Raw genomic sequence first — 13,694 nt, 5'->3', positions numbered from 1 at the left:
TGTAGTTTTTAGAGCATTTACGAATGAAACGATATTTCTCCGCACTTTTTCTTTGATTTCGCACCACTTAAATGCGCATATCGGCATTGTTTCGCGTAAATTACACCATGACGGTCATTAAACGGCTGACAGAATTGTCAGCCGTTTAAGCCATTTAATGGCTTCCTTCAATTACAAGGCAGTGAGATATCTATACTTATCTATGGCTAAGCGTAAAATAATGCGTCACTCACCACGTCCCCAACGACGCCGAGCCCGTTAATGACGGTGACGTTCGCGATGGTCGGCTGCCCGCTGTAGTAGATCGGCTGCGTACAGTACGGCCACATGTACTGGCACTCCGTCAGGTCGATGTACGGCGGGCTCAGGCTCGCTTGAGGTTCGTACTCCTTCAGGTACTGTGGCAAACATTATATTCTACTTTAGAATTGTGCAAGAACGGCGACTTCACTTATAGGGGGCTGAGAGTCACTTCCGGGCAATGAGCTTACCGAGTAAGTATTGGATATTACGAAGATTGAACTCGTTATCTATGTCCAAACTTGTAAATGGTTTCTTTGTTAGCCCAAACTTATTTATCATTTGTCATTTAAATTTTTCATTGTGACTACCAAAATCTTCAAAATTTAAACTTTTTTCGTAGTACCATGAATCAAATCTCAGGCCGCAAGCGCCTATTTACAGGTTCAATAACATAGGTCAACAATTTTTTATTTTTTTTTTGTGCATGAGTTTTACTTAATATATTCTGATTATATAAGCAAATACATATAAAAAAATGAAATTACAAATCGATAATATTTGCTTTTATAGAAATTAGAGCAATTTAACATTTTTTTTATTTTCGAGTCCAATAAAGTCAGTCTTCTTGGCGCACTAACGTTGACAAAAGAGTGGCAAGGGGGCGGAGTGTAGTGTTTCTTGCATCGCTCCTTGTGTACAAAAGTAAGTGATTGCTTATTTCAGTGGAATAACGTAATTCATTTTTTTTTTCGTTGTATCAGTCTGTACAAAATGACTTCGAGAAGTTGTAAACGAGACGCCGACTCATTTTATTATATTTGCGGCGAATTTATGAAAGTAAGAGAGAAATAGGACGATTTATGTACAAATTTAAAGATTTCCAAGGCATACCAACTTACTTCCATCTGTATACTGTATACCTGTTAAAAATCAAGATAAAAAATGGGCCTCACATATTGTGTCAGGTAACACTTGCAGAAATATTCTGGACGGTGAGTTTATATTCATTTTTTTATCTTTATAACTATTTTATAATTACGTTATGTAGTTATAATACGGTACGTTTTATTGTAGGTTGGTACCGAGGTGAAAAAAGAGCAATGAAGTTTGCAGTTCCAAGAATTTGGAGGATAGGTACTCAGTAATCATCGCATAGATTGTTATTTTTGTATTGTGAATCCACTCAAAGATAAAAAATCAAAGAAAACATATTATCCGGATCTACCAACGACTGTTTAGTGTTCATTAATAAATACTTGCATTCTATTTTGAAATTTCTATTATAAGAATGTATCATTAATTAATGTTTGTGTATCTTTTAATAAATGAACTGTGTCCATTTTTCATGTATAGGGTCTTTCATTGAGCGTTTCCTATCTTTAAAATTATATAAAACAAATTGTGTGTGATATTTTATCGATTTTTTTTAATTGATTAAAGGACCTATTGCTGCCATTATGTGTAGAATATAACATCGTTCAAATTTCCGCACGGCTTTTATGGTTATGGTCTGCAAAAGGCAGAGTTCTTATGGGCGACGGGAAATCGACTGTCTCAGATTCTAGTGCACACTCTCACGGACAGCGGCGATGTTTTCGGCAAATCTTCCGTTTCGTTGATATACGGAAGTTAGTCAATCATTTAATGACCCAGTAGACTTCAACTTATCCACCAGATTGCGAATAGTCCTCTCGGAAGGACGATTATGGCGACCACGCGGTAGCGGACGATTGTAGCACGCGTTGCCCGAACAGTATAGCTTTTTGATACAATAATTTTATTATTTGTTCGTGTTGTTGAATGCTATAATCATCCATGGTAATTTGGCAAAACAAACTGAATAAATTAAAACTAATTTGACAGATGTAGCTTCAGTAAGATGACCGTTATCAACTTTCAAAGTTCGGAAGTACTTGTTAGAAGACCCTATATTTTCATTAATTTGAATTTTCCAATTTGTACACATAAAAGTAAATTCAGAACTGTTTTTTGTTCTTTTTCTTATTTCTAGGTATAAAAGGAATAAAAATAACGTATGTATAACCCATGCTCAAAAATTCTGTAGACCGGTGAATGAATGCAACAATGTTTCCAGGATCTCAATATTGTCTATTGCTCCGAATTTTTAAATTTAGATTTACCTCAAGTCATACAAATTTTACAAACATATAACCGAATTGTGACCCTCCTCTATTTTTGAAGTAAACTAAAATAATCAACACAAATCACTTACAGCGGACAAGAGACTAAATTTTTCCAACGTTTAAATACACACCACAATAATAACATAGACATTTAAAATTACACAAAACTCACCTTATAAGCGCTAATAAGATCGAGCTTGCCGTGCCCCTGTTCGAACATGTTGAACCCGGGCAGCCTGCGCGCCGTGACGCAGAGCGCCTGCTTCACGGCGGCCGGCGTCAGGTTCTGCCGCGGCACGCCGCTAGCCAACAACGCTATCGCACCGGCCACCACCGGGGACGCCACTGATGTACCTTCACAGAACATCGACATTATTTTGTAAAAGTAATATGCAGAAAAGAACATATTGTGATAGGAACTAAATATGTCATAATGATAAAATAAAATATTACGATCGCACAGTCGATTGCGCATGGCGACGCGTCGCCACACCGTACACACTACTGCATATAGACTGTATATATATACCATCGTATAGCGAGGCGACGTCGCCACGGCATGCGTCGCCACGCCAGAAATCGGTTTTACGTGCGGCTATAGATGTTTCACACCAAAAGGGGGATTTTTTTATGTAGGTATAGTCCGCGCCAAACTGCTAGTCCTCTCTAAAGTTGTTGCGAGCAGGTGTAGTCATACAATTTGCTATGGCGACGCGACTCATTTCTATATTCAGAGCGGACTAGCAGTTTTACGCGGACTATAACGCATGTAAGTTTTTACAGAAAAAGGGGGGTTCTTATGTACGTTGTTAGACGTTCTTAATGTAACTCAGCTTAAGCTTGTTTGGCGTAATAAATAAATAATTTGCCGAGTTCGAGTTTTGCGCGAGAGCGAGCAACAAATAAAGCGAAAAACGTCGAAAGATAGCGATTTCTTGAATAATGACCCCCATACTAGATTCTTTTTGAGCTTTTTTCTTAGTTTTGGTATTGTTTTAATTTCTTCGTGCAGTATTTGTTGTTATAGCGACCACCGATAAGAACTGTAATTTATTTTAATAATCATATAAAAAATAAATATTATTTTACTATGATCTTACCACTGAGAGACCTGCATCCACCCGTCACGCTCGAACCCTGGACACCGCTGCCGTAGGTCACTATGTCCGGTTTCATGCGCCCATATCCCTAAAATAATACAAATACTTTAGAGCGATGTGGACTTATAAAATTTCATACCTTTCATCTCTTCATTTAATACGAGTAAATAAATATTGTAGATGAATTATCAGTCAGGGGGTTTATAACTTTAATATTCATTTTGCATTAACACACGAATTTAATTCTTAATACAGGGTGGCAAAATTAATCACCCTATTTTGTTTTTGAATAACTTTTGTACTGAATAAAAAATAAGTGATTTTGAGTAATAGAAATCTTTATCAGGGCATATGTAACTTTTTTTTGCTACTTAGAAAATATGATATCTGTCAAGTGTCTTCCACCAGCGTTGATACAAATTTGGGCCGTTTTACCATATTTTTCACGACTTTCCTTAATATTTCCGCCGGTAACATTTCGCATTCCAGTTGAATATTCTCCTCGATTATCTTCTCGAAATCTTAAGGAAAGTCGTGGAAAATCAAGCGTAAATTTGTGTCAAGATGGTGGAAGACATCTGACAGATATCATATATTCTAATTGGCAAAAAAAAATTTTACAAAAACATACAACCGACTTCTATGTCATTACAAAGTAAAAAATAATTCAAATAAATGTTGGTTTAGTACATATTTCTGAAGTCGGCGCTCAATATATTTCGTTGGATAACGATGTAAACAGCGTATCTAATCACACACATTTTGCTAAGGCTGCATCCGGAACTCCCTTGTTCCCCCACTTACTCCGACCCCTTACTTACCCCCAGACCTATAGGTAAATGGGTGAAGGGGGGAGCACCGAAGACACACAACACTACACACACATTACACTTAACAATCTTACATGCGGCAACTCCCAAGTGGTCATGCCTCGCGACGAGAACTTAGCGATACGATCGTCGAATCCGATCCCGCCCACGCCGATCACGTCCATCTGATCCGCGGGATTGTTCAACGTGCCGTACAGTGGGCCGTCGTTGCCGATCGCAGATACCATTATCACCTAGAATTTATTATAATGCTGTTAAAACTATATAAGACTAGCTGTGTCCCGCGGTTTCACCCGCCTTAAAAGAAATCTAACAATATACATAACATAAAATATAAGTAGCCTAAGTTACTCCTTATTACATAAGCTACCTGTCAATTAAAGTCCCTTCAAAATCGGTCCAGCCATTTTAGATGCCTTAGCCTTTGTGGTTCGACTCCGGCGGCACCACCGCCTACCTACTTCTGCCTCATAACAGCAGTGGTAATCGCTGCTGTGTTCTGGTTTTGTAGGGAGGCATACTTTTTCGAGGCGTTCCAGCTTAATCCTCAGGGGTAGCGGCGCATCTGTGGCCGACGTCAGGAAGGAATATCTAATCCTATTCGGGGTTGATTACAGATGTCCATGGGCGGCAGTAGTCACTTACCATCAGGCGGATTGCATGCTCGTCTGCTATTAAAAAAAAAGAAAATCTAAGCACTGTAGGTACAATAGTTCAAGCGATATTAGCCAAGGGTGACCAGCGTACTCACAGTAAGCAAGCTCACCTTGTTAGCACTAAGTTCCCATACTTTATCGACGAAGGGATGATCCATGAAATCCGGCCCTCCTATACTCAAGTTAAGTACATCTATCTTCTTCATGATCGCATAGTTGAATGCATCCAGGAACCAAGATGTGTATGAAACCTGAAAAATGTATTATTATTTCAGCACATTACATAAATATTTTATACTGTAGTGTACCTTGTTTACCTCAATATTGCAATGGAAAGGGACATAATAATAAATAAGTAAGACATTGTAATTAAGTGTTTATATACGAGAGTTTAATCTTTCCACTCAAGAAATACGTCTCGCCTCAACTAATAGAAATAGTTTCGTTTATGAATATTTATTCTTACCTATATTGACTACTAAAATAATTTATAATATATTCAAAATTGCACTTCACGTAATATTTACATAAATATAGATTTATCCATGTTATTATCATAAATAGAAAACTACAATTATTGTCGAATAACCTAATATTAGAATCATAAAGTAACGCCCCAGCGTAACAGTTTCCGTTTCAAAAATCACAACACCAATTCTTTGTCTCCCTAAAGATAATTTCACTCTAAAAGTACTACAGATTACTAACACGAGCTACCCACCTGGTTATTGGTGAACACCCTGAAGATATGGAGGTCAGCGTCAGGCGCGAAGCCGAGGCAGTCCGCGCGCGAGGCGATGACCCCAGCGACGAAGGTCCCGTGGCCCAGGGCATCGTCCAGCGTGTTCTCGCCCGTCCAGTCAGTGCGCTCCTTCACCCGACCAAAGTGAGGATGGTGGCGGGCCAAGCCGGTGTCGAATACCGCCACCCTGACGCCTTCGCCTGATACAAGCAAGTTATAAAAGTAAATAATTATCATCTGTTCTAACGGCGAAGGAAAACGTGAGGAAACCTGCGTACTTCAAAGAGCTAAATCTATATATATAAAAATCAATTGCAGTTCGTTAGTCTCCAACCGATTTGGCTAATTTTAGTTTAGAATGATATTCTATTCATAAATAGATTCTGAAGCGGTACAAAGTTTGCCGGATCAGGTAGTAATATTTTTTTTTCAGGTATTCTCTGAGGCTGTAGAGAAAGCATCTAAAATTCGAAGTTGTATCACCATCACACACCGCTTTTCCACCATTAAGGATACGGATTTGAAGTGTTTTAGAGAACGGTATGTTCCATTTTATAAAACTATACGAATACAAAGGAATAAAGCAACTGTCACCTAAGGCGCTGCGCAAACGGGGACACTTTTGTGTCTTGTGTCAGACACAAGCTACCGATGAATATTTGATTTCTATAGAATCAGTATGAAGTTATTCAACTCCCTGCGCATACGTGTGTCCAGTTGCTTCCACTTAACACTATATTCATAACGATCAAGAAGTGTTCGGTGTCGGTAACTGGAAACTAAAAGTCGTCAGTTGAAGACACAAGCAACATTAACAAATTTCCTTACAATTACGGTTTCTTACAGCTACGGTTTCTAATGGTGTCCCGTGTCGGTGACAGGACATCGGCAACTGTGTCCGATTGCCGACACGGGACACAGTGAGCACGGTTGCTTGTGATGGTGTGCTGTGTCAGTAACAGAAAGTGTCCCCATTTGCGCAGCGCCTAAGTGATAACCTTTTTTTTTTGTTGACGAAGGGGAAACCTTCAAAAGGTACCCGACGCCATGGGAGTGACGCCGGGTTATGTGGGATTTTTACCGCACTAAAACCCACCCGGTGGCCGTCCTCAGCGTTTGGTGGAGAACTCCGGGATCTCCAATGGAACACAACCGGAGTCCTCCTAACGCGATGCCCTTCTATCGGGCTCTGCCCTGGGGGAGCAATTTGCGCTCCTCTCAAATCCCCTGGTGATTGCAGCGATATGCGGCCACACAAACCGCTGTTCTTCCCGGGCTCCCACTCCCATGAGCTCCCACTCTTGCCGCCCGCAACCCCGGAAGCCCCCTTTTAGTCGCCTTTTACGACAGGCAGGGGTTACCATAGCCCTATTCTGGTCCCGGTACTACAGGGACACCTAAGTGATAACCTACTAAATAAAAAATTAATTTGTGCCCAGCAATGGGTCAGTAGTGGGTTTGCGACGTCTGTCCTAACCATATTCTATCTAAATTCGGAAAAAGATATAGCTGCTATGTATATATCTGCAAACTTAGAATGGCTCCAGACAAAATTGAATAGATATCACGAGATTTATTTTTATATAATAACATTAAAACTAAACGCAATCGTCCAAAGCGACACATTTAAAAGTCTTCCGATAAGGTGATAACCCTTTTAGTTTCGTATGTTGTCCTACTTATTCATATTTTAGATCTTTGAATCACCAACCCATATAATTATGTAGGAAGAAGTGTGACGTTTTTGTCGAAATTGATTAACGGTTATTTTGTTTATGTTAAATACAAATTCTTATTTATCTAATCGTTACTAAAAAGTATTTAACGAATTTAATTATAATAATAAAATAGATAATGGTCCTAATGGCGACTATGTAGGTAGCTATGCTTATTTCTAACGTTAAGCAGTCGAATTAAGGAAAGGAAAAGTATTTTATTTGTATTATTCATACACCAACCTGTTACTCCAAGTGACCATAACAAGTCAGCCTTTAGGACGGACGTAATCTGCCGCGGGACCGTCCGCAGAAGTTTCCTCGACGTGTAGCCATCCTAAAATAATTGTAATGTTAATATACTGTCTTATCAACTCACATGTGTATGCAAATGATAGAGCTAAAAATATTAGCACGCATTCAAATATTTCTTAGACACATTTATGGTACGATGCCAATTTGTCGCAAGCAAATACACCTTATTTTGTACTATTGCTACAAATTGTATCTGCTATCTTTCTATACTTTGTAATGAGTTATCGTTACACTTGTATCGTCTGTGACACGGGGGTCAGATGCCTCCATAGATTCTATGGTACACAATAGCGTCATTAGACTGTAATATGTACTAGCGGACAACTTTTTCCCTCGTATATTACTAGCAAAATAAAGTAGTTCGATAACCACAATTATAACTATCATGGAGGTTCACAGAAATACTGATTGGCCCGTCATCTTGTGACCTCCGCCATATTGGATTTAGAATAACGTCACTAACCTATTTATGAATCCAAAGTAAATTACAGTTAATCGGTTAGGGTTAAATGGGTTAAAATACACTACAAGGCAACTTAATAAGATTTGGAAAAAAAAATCTTCAAACTCAATAGTTTTTGCCCGCTATTATCAAACCTAAAAAACTATGTGGTATAACTTTACCTCCTTTGGCTGCCTAAGAGATCTCAACGAGCGTGCCCGGTGGTTCCTCCATCCGGAATATAAGCACCCGTTTGAACCACAGTCGTCCTGGAAAGTATTTTGTTTTTATATGTAATATGCAACATTGGAAAAATTAACACACATGATATGTAATCTAGATGAAGTATTAATCATAATTTAAAATAATATGTGTGTATTATACCTGCATAGTATATGATTATGCCGCTTGAAGCATTTATGAACGTCGAAGGGTAGATATAGGAGACAAAAATCATTTATAGGGGTTATTAACAAAGTTATTGATAGTTAAAGTTATCTATATTATAGTTACACTTATAACCCACACCAGAATTTCCTAAGACGTGGGTTGACTGGACACCCAGAACAGAAATTTAAAATTAATCCTTTAGATCCTTGAATGGGCGCGGATCGAACCCGGAACCCTCTACGTGTCAAACTGGTATGGTGATGGTAATGATGGTCAATATAAAGGTAGCCTGTACGTAACGTACCTCCCGCACGTATTTGATCGTGCGCTGCACTATTCGCTGCGCCGTGACCCGCAGGACGGCCGGATGGTCCAGCAGCGCCTCTAGCGCGCTTTTGCCCTTATCACCCAATAATATTACGTCGAAATCACTCGGGTACTCCTTGGCGGGATTGTTACGTTGCAAAATCGTCCAGTTTGTTACCTATTGACAATAATAACAATAAATTTCCAGCACTATATTTGAAGGTGGTAGAACCCTTTGTGGTTTGACTCCGGCGGCACCACCGCGACACCTATTTCTACCTCTTTTTTTTTACATCAGTGTTAAGCGCTGCTGTGTTCCGTTTTGAAGGGTGTGGTAAGGGAGACATACTTTTCCGAGGCGTTCCAGCTTAGTCCTCAGGGGTAGCGGCGCATCTGTGGCCAACCTCAGGTAAGAATATCTAATCCTATCTGGGGTTGATTACAGATGTCCATGGGCGGCAGTAGCCACTTACCTTCCGGAGGACTGCACGCTCGTCTGGTACTCCTATGTTATAAAAAAAAACGAAGAATAACACGGTAACTAATCAAACACCTGACAGTTCTTTAAAACAGGTTAATATATTTATGATTGAGAATAATGTTAACCTACTTATACAAAGTCAATATTTAAATTTGTGTCTAATCTCATGTTTTAATATATGGACGACATATTTTAAAAAAATGATAGCTTGTTCATTAGGTACATAGATAAGTAACTCAACATTCTATACATATCATATTCACTATACTGTGTTACACATTAATAAACTTTTTATAATATACAGTTAAATTGCATGTCATTGTGTCTATATTATGACATTTATTAGTGCATGTAAATATACTGAAGTTTCTTTGGTTTATCTAATAAACCCAGACCCCAATTTCAACATTATTACACTCTTTTTAGCAGAAGAGCATTTAATAAGAGAACACCTCATCATTAGAAATCACAAAACAGTAAACACATACAAAAAAAAGTCAGTCAAACTGTTACAATAGATCAATTTTCTAAGAAAACCACTTGCGTCTACCATCATGTCATCGTGTGACCTCAATTGATAATCAGTTGTAGTGCTTTTGTTCATTGTAATTGCTACATATGTGCCAGTTCCCACTGATTATTTCTTAAACAGCTTGGTCTAATATATCAAGCACATTGGTAACAGTCATTGGCTAACTCTAAAACTCTAGAGCAAAAAGTATTTTGTGTTGAAGTCTGATTTTTTTTATTCTGATCTGATTCTGATATGATGGAAACATCTGAAAGTAACGACAAATAAATATCTCTGAAAAAAATTGTTACACAAACTTTACAGCATACTGTAATAGCTTTTTTTTATAATATAGGACTAGCAGACGAGGACGATGCCGCCCATGGACATCTGTAATCAACCCCAGATAGGATTAGTTATTCCCACCTGAGGTCGGCCACAGATGCGCCACTACCCCTGAGGACTAAGCTGAAACGCCTCGGAAAAGTCTGTCTCCCTTAACCCTTCAAACCGGAACACAGCAGCGCCTAACATTGCTGTTATTAGGTAGAAATAGGTGTGGCGGTGGTGCCGCCGGAGTCAAAGCACAAAGGGTTCTACTACCTTCAAAGCTATTAGGGTGCTTCTCCTCCTATTATTCTGAGTTCGACATTAGCTCAGACCATACTGTGGTCTTCATGGAAATGTTTAAAGATGGCACACGGACACCCAAACCGCATCATATAAATGTCAGTTTGGCTGGGGAACAACCCAGAACCTTGTGCTTATGTCCCTCTTTACTAGTTTGATTACCATTTAGCCACATGCAATGATATGTTAACAGTGTTTAATTTAGCAATGATATGTTAACAGTGTTTAATTTCTGCTCATTCGAACCTGTATATAACACAGTTATCTAAGACTTCTTAGAGATTGTTAGTGACATAGTACAGTTGTTGTACCATAGGGAAAGAATCATAAAAATGACTTCCAATACATATGAATGTTTTAGAACCAAGCCTACCCTATAGGTTATAAACTCCTAAACAGAGGTTGTTGGCAATACAGGCAGGCCTAGATCTAAGGGCAGGGGCAAGCAGGGGATTATGCCCCGGGCGGCAAATTCAGAGGGTGGCCAAATCAACTCTTTACAAACGAATGGGCCACTCATCATTTACTTAACTTTGACCTTCACGCATGAACATTATTATTTGTGAAGCGCGTAGGCGTGGTTCGGTAAAAATAAATATAAGTGGTTGGAGGTGCCATTTTTCAGTTTTGGCCCCCGCCAAATATAATTGAAGATCTGCGACTGAATACAAGCAGGCAATATCAAAAAAGGTTTTATATATATTTACCTTTTGCTATAATATAAAATACAACAGACTTCTTTTCAAAATAAAAATTTATCATCATATAAGTTCAACTGAAGTGAGAAAAAATTAAATGTACAATTTACTCACTAGGGATTATGTTTATATGCGACTGATTGTTTACAATGAGTCATGTTGTTTGCAACATGTGTGTAGATGTAGCCAAAATGCTATTTGTGGGAAAATAGTGGTAATGTTGTTATGGAGCCAACAACGAAACTAACTACTAAATGAAAATTATCTCACAGAATCCAATATCTAGTTTTGAACAGTATTTTTTCCCATAGGGACAGAATTTAAATGAAATGTAGATACAGTAATTGTAAACGATCCTTTGTATATGAAACCAAATTATTACCTATTTTAATTTTATTTACTTTTGTTTGCTTTCTTGAAAACTTAATATTTGCAAATCTGATAGTCCAAAATAATGTTTATATTGTGAAACATATATACATATATTTCATTTATCCATATTCATATGCAGATACAAAACTTCAAATCCTTAACTAGGGATTAGTTTGTAGTTATTTGTAGAGGTGTCCCTCCTATCTTTTTTACTATAGTCGGGTTAAATAAGTGAAAAAATACAAGTTGACATCAGAATGAAAGAAACAGCTGTGACTGCTGTGTTCTGCTTTGAAGGGTGTGGACAAGGAGGCATACTTTTATGAAGCATTCCAGGTTTATCCTCAGGGGTAGCTGCGCATCTGTAGCCGACCTCAGTTAGGAATATCTAATCCTCTCTGGGGTTGATTACAGATGTCCATGGGTGGCAGAGGCTACTTACCATCAAGTGGATTGTATGCTAATCTGCTACTCCCATATTGTAAAAAAAAGACATGGTATGAAAGGTAGCTAAACGCCACCACAGATGACACTTGTTTGTTTAAAATATACAATGATGTGACCAAATAAATAAACACTGATGCATACTAATGATATCCAGTATCAGAATAGTAAAGTTATGCAAAAACAGTCCAAATCCTGAATTTAGATAATAATGATATACTTTTTTAGGTAAATGATAATTGCGCGGTCAGGATATGCAGGTAATAATTGAGTTACATAGATGAACATAAAAATAATACCTTGGCATTGTTGAGCGCCGCAGTCACGTAGTTCTGTCTGGTGCTTTTTGAAAAATACCCCTTGAAAGTGATGATATGTTCGTTGCCGACAGTATCAGAACTGAATTCGTATTCAACCCGCGCTGCATTTGTTGCATTACACAATTTATCAACGTCAACTACGTTTTCACCAGAAAATAACGGTAACGTAAAACACAATAAAAACACTAATACTAAATGGGTAAACCCCATATTTTTAATGAACTCTCGTCACACCATTTTGTTTACTATGAAAGTAAGCAATAATTTCATTCTCTCTACTTTATTCATCATTATTACTCATATTTCCCCCATTTACTGACATAAAAATCAAATAAAAATTAACTATTGATGTTTCAAAGTTCGACGTGCGAATTTTGCGGCAGAAGATTAGACGTTCATTTAGATTTAACTATTCAATAAAAATATTGTAAACAGACAGATAACATACGCTAAAGTCCACTTGACATTTTAAACGAGTCCGGTGTCACAGATTACTTATCATTTGTGTCACTGATTGTCTTCAGTTGTTCACGAGACCAAAGAATATACAATACAATATAGTAACTATGTGCTCGACTAATTTAGGATCATTTAAAATTTTACCATGAATAAACATGATACCTATTATCATGATACTACAGACGCCTTCTGCTCAGGAATTCTAATTCGTATAATAACTTTTCATATACAAATCATGGTATATTGAACTCTAGTATCAAAGAGTATAGTAACCTATATAGAAATCTAGTATGTTCTAGAATCACGGGAAAAATAAAAAGAAAAAAATCTGTACTTAAAAATATAGTAGTTAACCGATGTGTTGTACGTGGAACATTGGGACTCACTTATGAAACTTTTGTAACATCGACGTTCCGTATATGGAACATTCGTTTCCAAAGTGTTAAATATTTTACTTAAAATGCAAGTTAAAAGGCGTAAATTAGAGAAAAATGATAAATAATGAGAAATATAAATAAAATCTCGTACCATGACCTAAACCAAACGCATTTTTTTAAATATTAACAAGCAAAATTGTATTATTATGTAATGTATACAACTACGTTTAGGTTTCGTTCAACGGCCTACGAGCTTTATTGCTAGTTTAACTAAATAAAATCATCAGTTTAATTAATGGTTTACGACACGTGCCACAACAATTTCTAATCGTAATTAAATAAAAAACCCATCATTTCTCAGGCACTGCGAAATAAAAATTGACTCTACCGCCGTTATTTGGATATGGTTGCAAATTATTATTTTTATTTTTGACGTAGAAGGAGCTAGATTGATTCTCTTCTGTCTCTTTGGTTGTACTGTCATTGGAGGATTTCTCTTAATTTTAAAATTAGTTAAAA

The 13,694-nt window shown here is 37.6% G+C and overlaps 1 protein-coding gene across 1 annotated transcript in view; it reads right to left on the bottom strand.

The window, feature by feature from the left end:
• The window catches only part of S1P (membrane-bound transcription factor site-1 protease), a 31,284-nt gene extending 18,489 nt beyond the window's left edge, over positions 1-12,795 (bottom strand). The window contains exons 1-10 of the mRNA XM_073074950.1: positions 12,319-12,795; positions 8,882-9,061; positions 8,370-8,456; positions 7,674-7,767; positions 5,695-5,915; positions 5,084-5,224; positions 4,392-4,550; positions 3,488-3,575; positions 2,560-2,741; positions 234-398 (exon numbers count right to left, since the gene is read on the bottom strand). Coding sequence (XP_072931051.1) covers positions 234-398; positions 2,560-2,741; positions 3,488-3,575; positions 4,392-4,550; positions 5,084-5,224; positions 5,695-5,915; positions 7,674-7,767; positions 8,370-8,456; positions 8,882-9,061; positions 12,319-12,549 — 1,548 coding nt within the window. The 5' untranslated portion in view covers positions 12,550-12,795. The remainder of the gene's footprint in view (positions 1-233; positions 399-2,559; positions 2,742-3,487; positions 3,576-4,391; positions 4,551-5,083; positions 5,225-5,694; positions 5,916-7,673; positions 7,768-8,369; positions 8,457-8,881; positions 9,062-12,318) is intronic.
• Positions 12,796-13,694: the final 899 nt, after the last annotated feature.

Source organism: Epargyreus clarus, unplaced genomic scaffold (genome assembly GCF_041222505.1).
Source record: "Epargyreus clarus isolate Ecla_fem2 unplaced genomic scaffold, WU_Ecla_fem_2.2 ptg000007l, whole genome shotgun sequence".
In the NCBI taxonomy this organism is placed as follows: domain Eukaryota; kingdom Metazoa; phylum Arthropoda; class Insecta; order Lepidoptera; family Hesperiidae; genus Epargyreus; species Epargyreus clarus.
The sequence above is the reverse complement of the archived record's forward strand: the minus strand, read 5'-3'. Positions and strand labels throughout refer to the sequence as shown.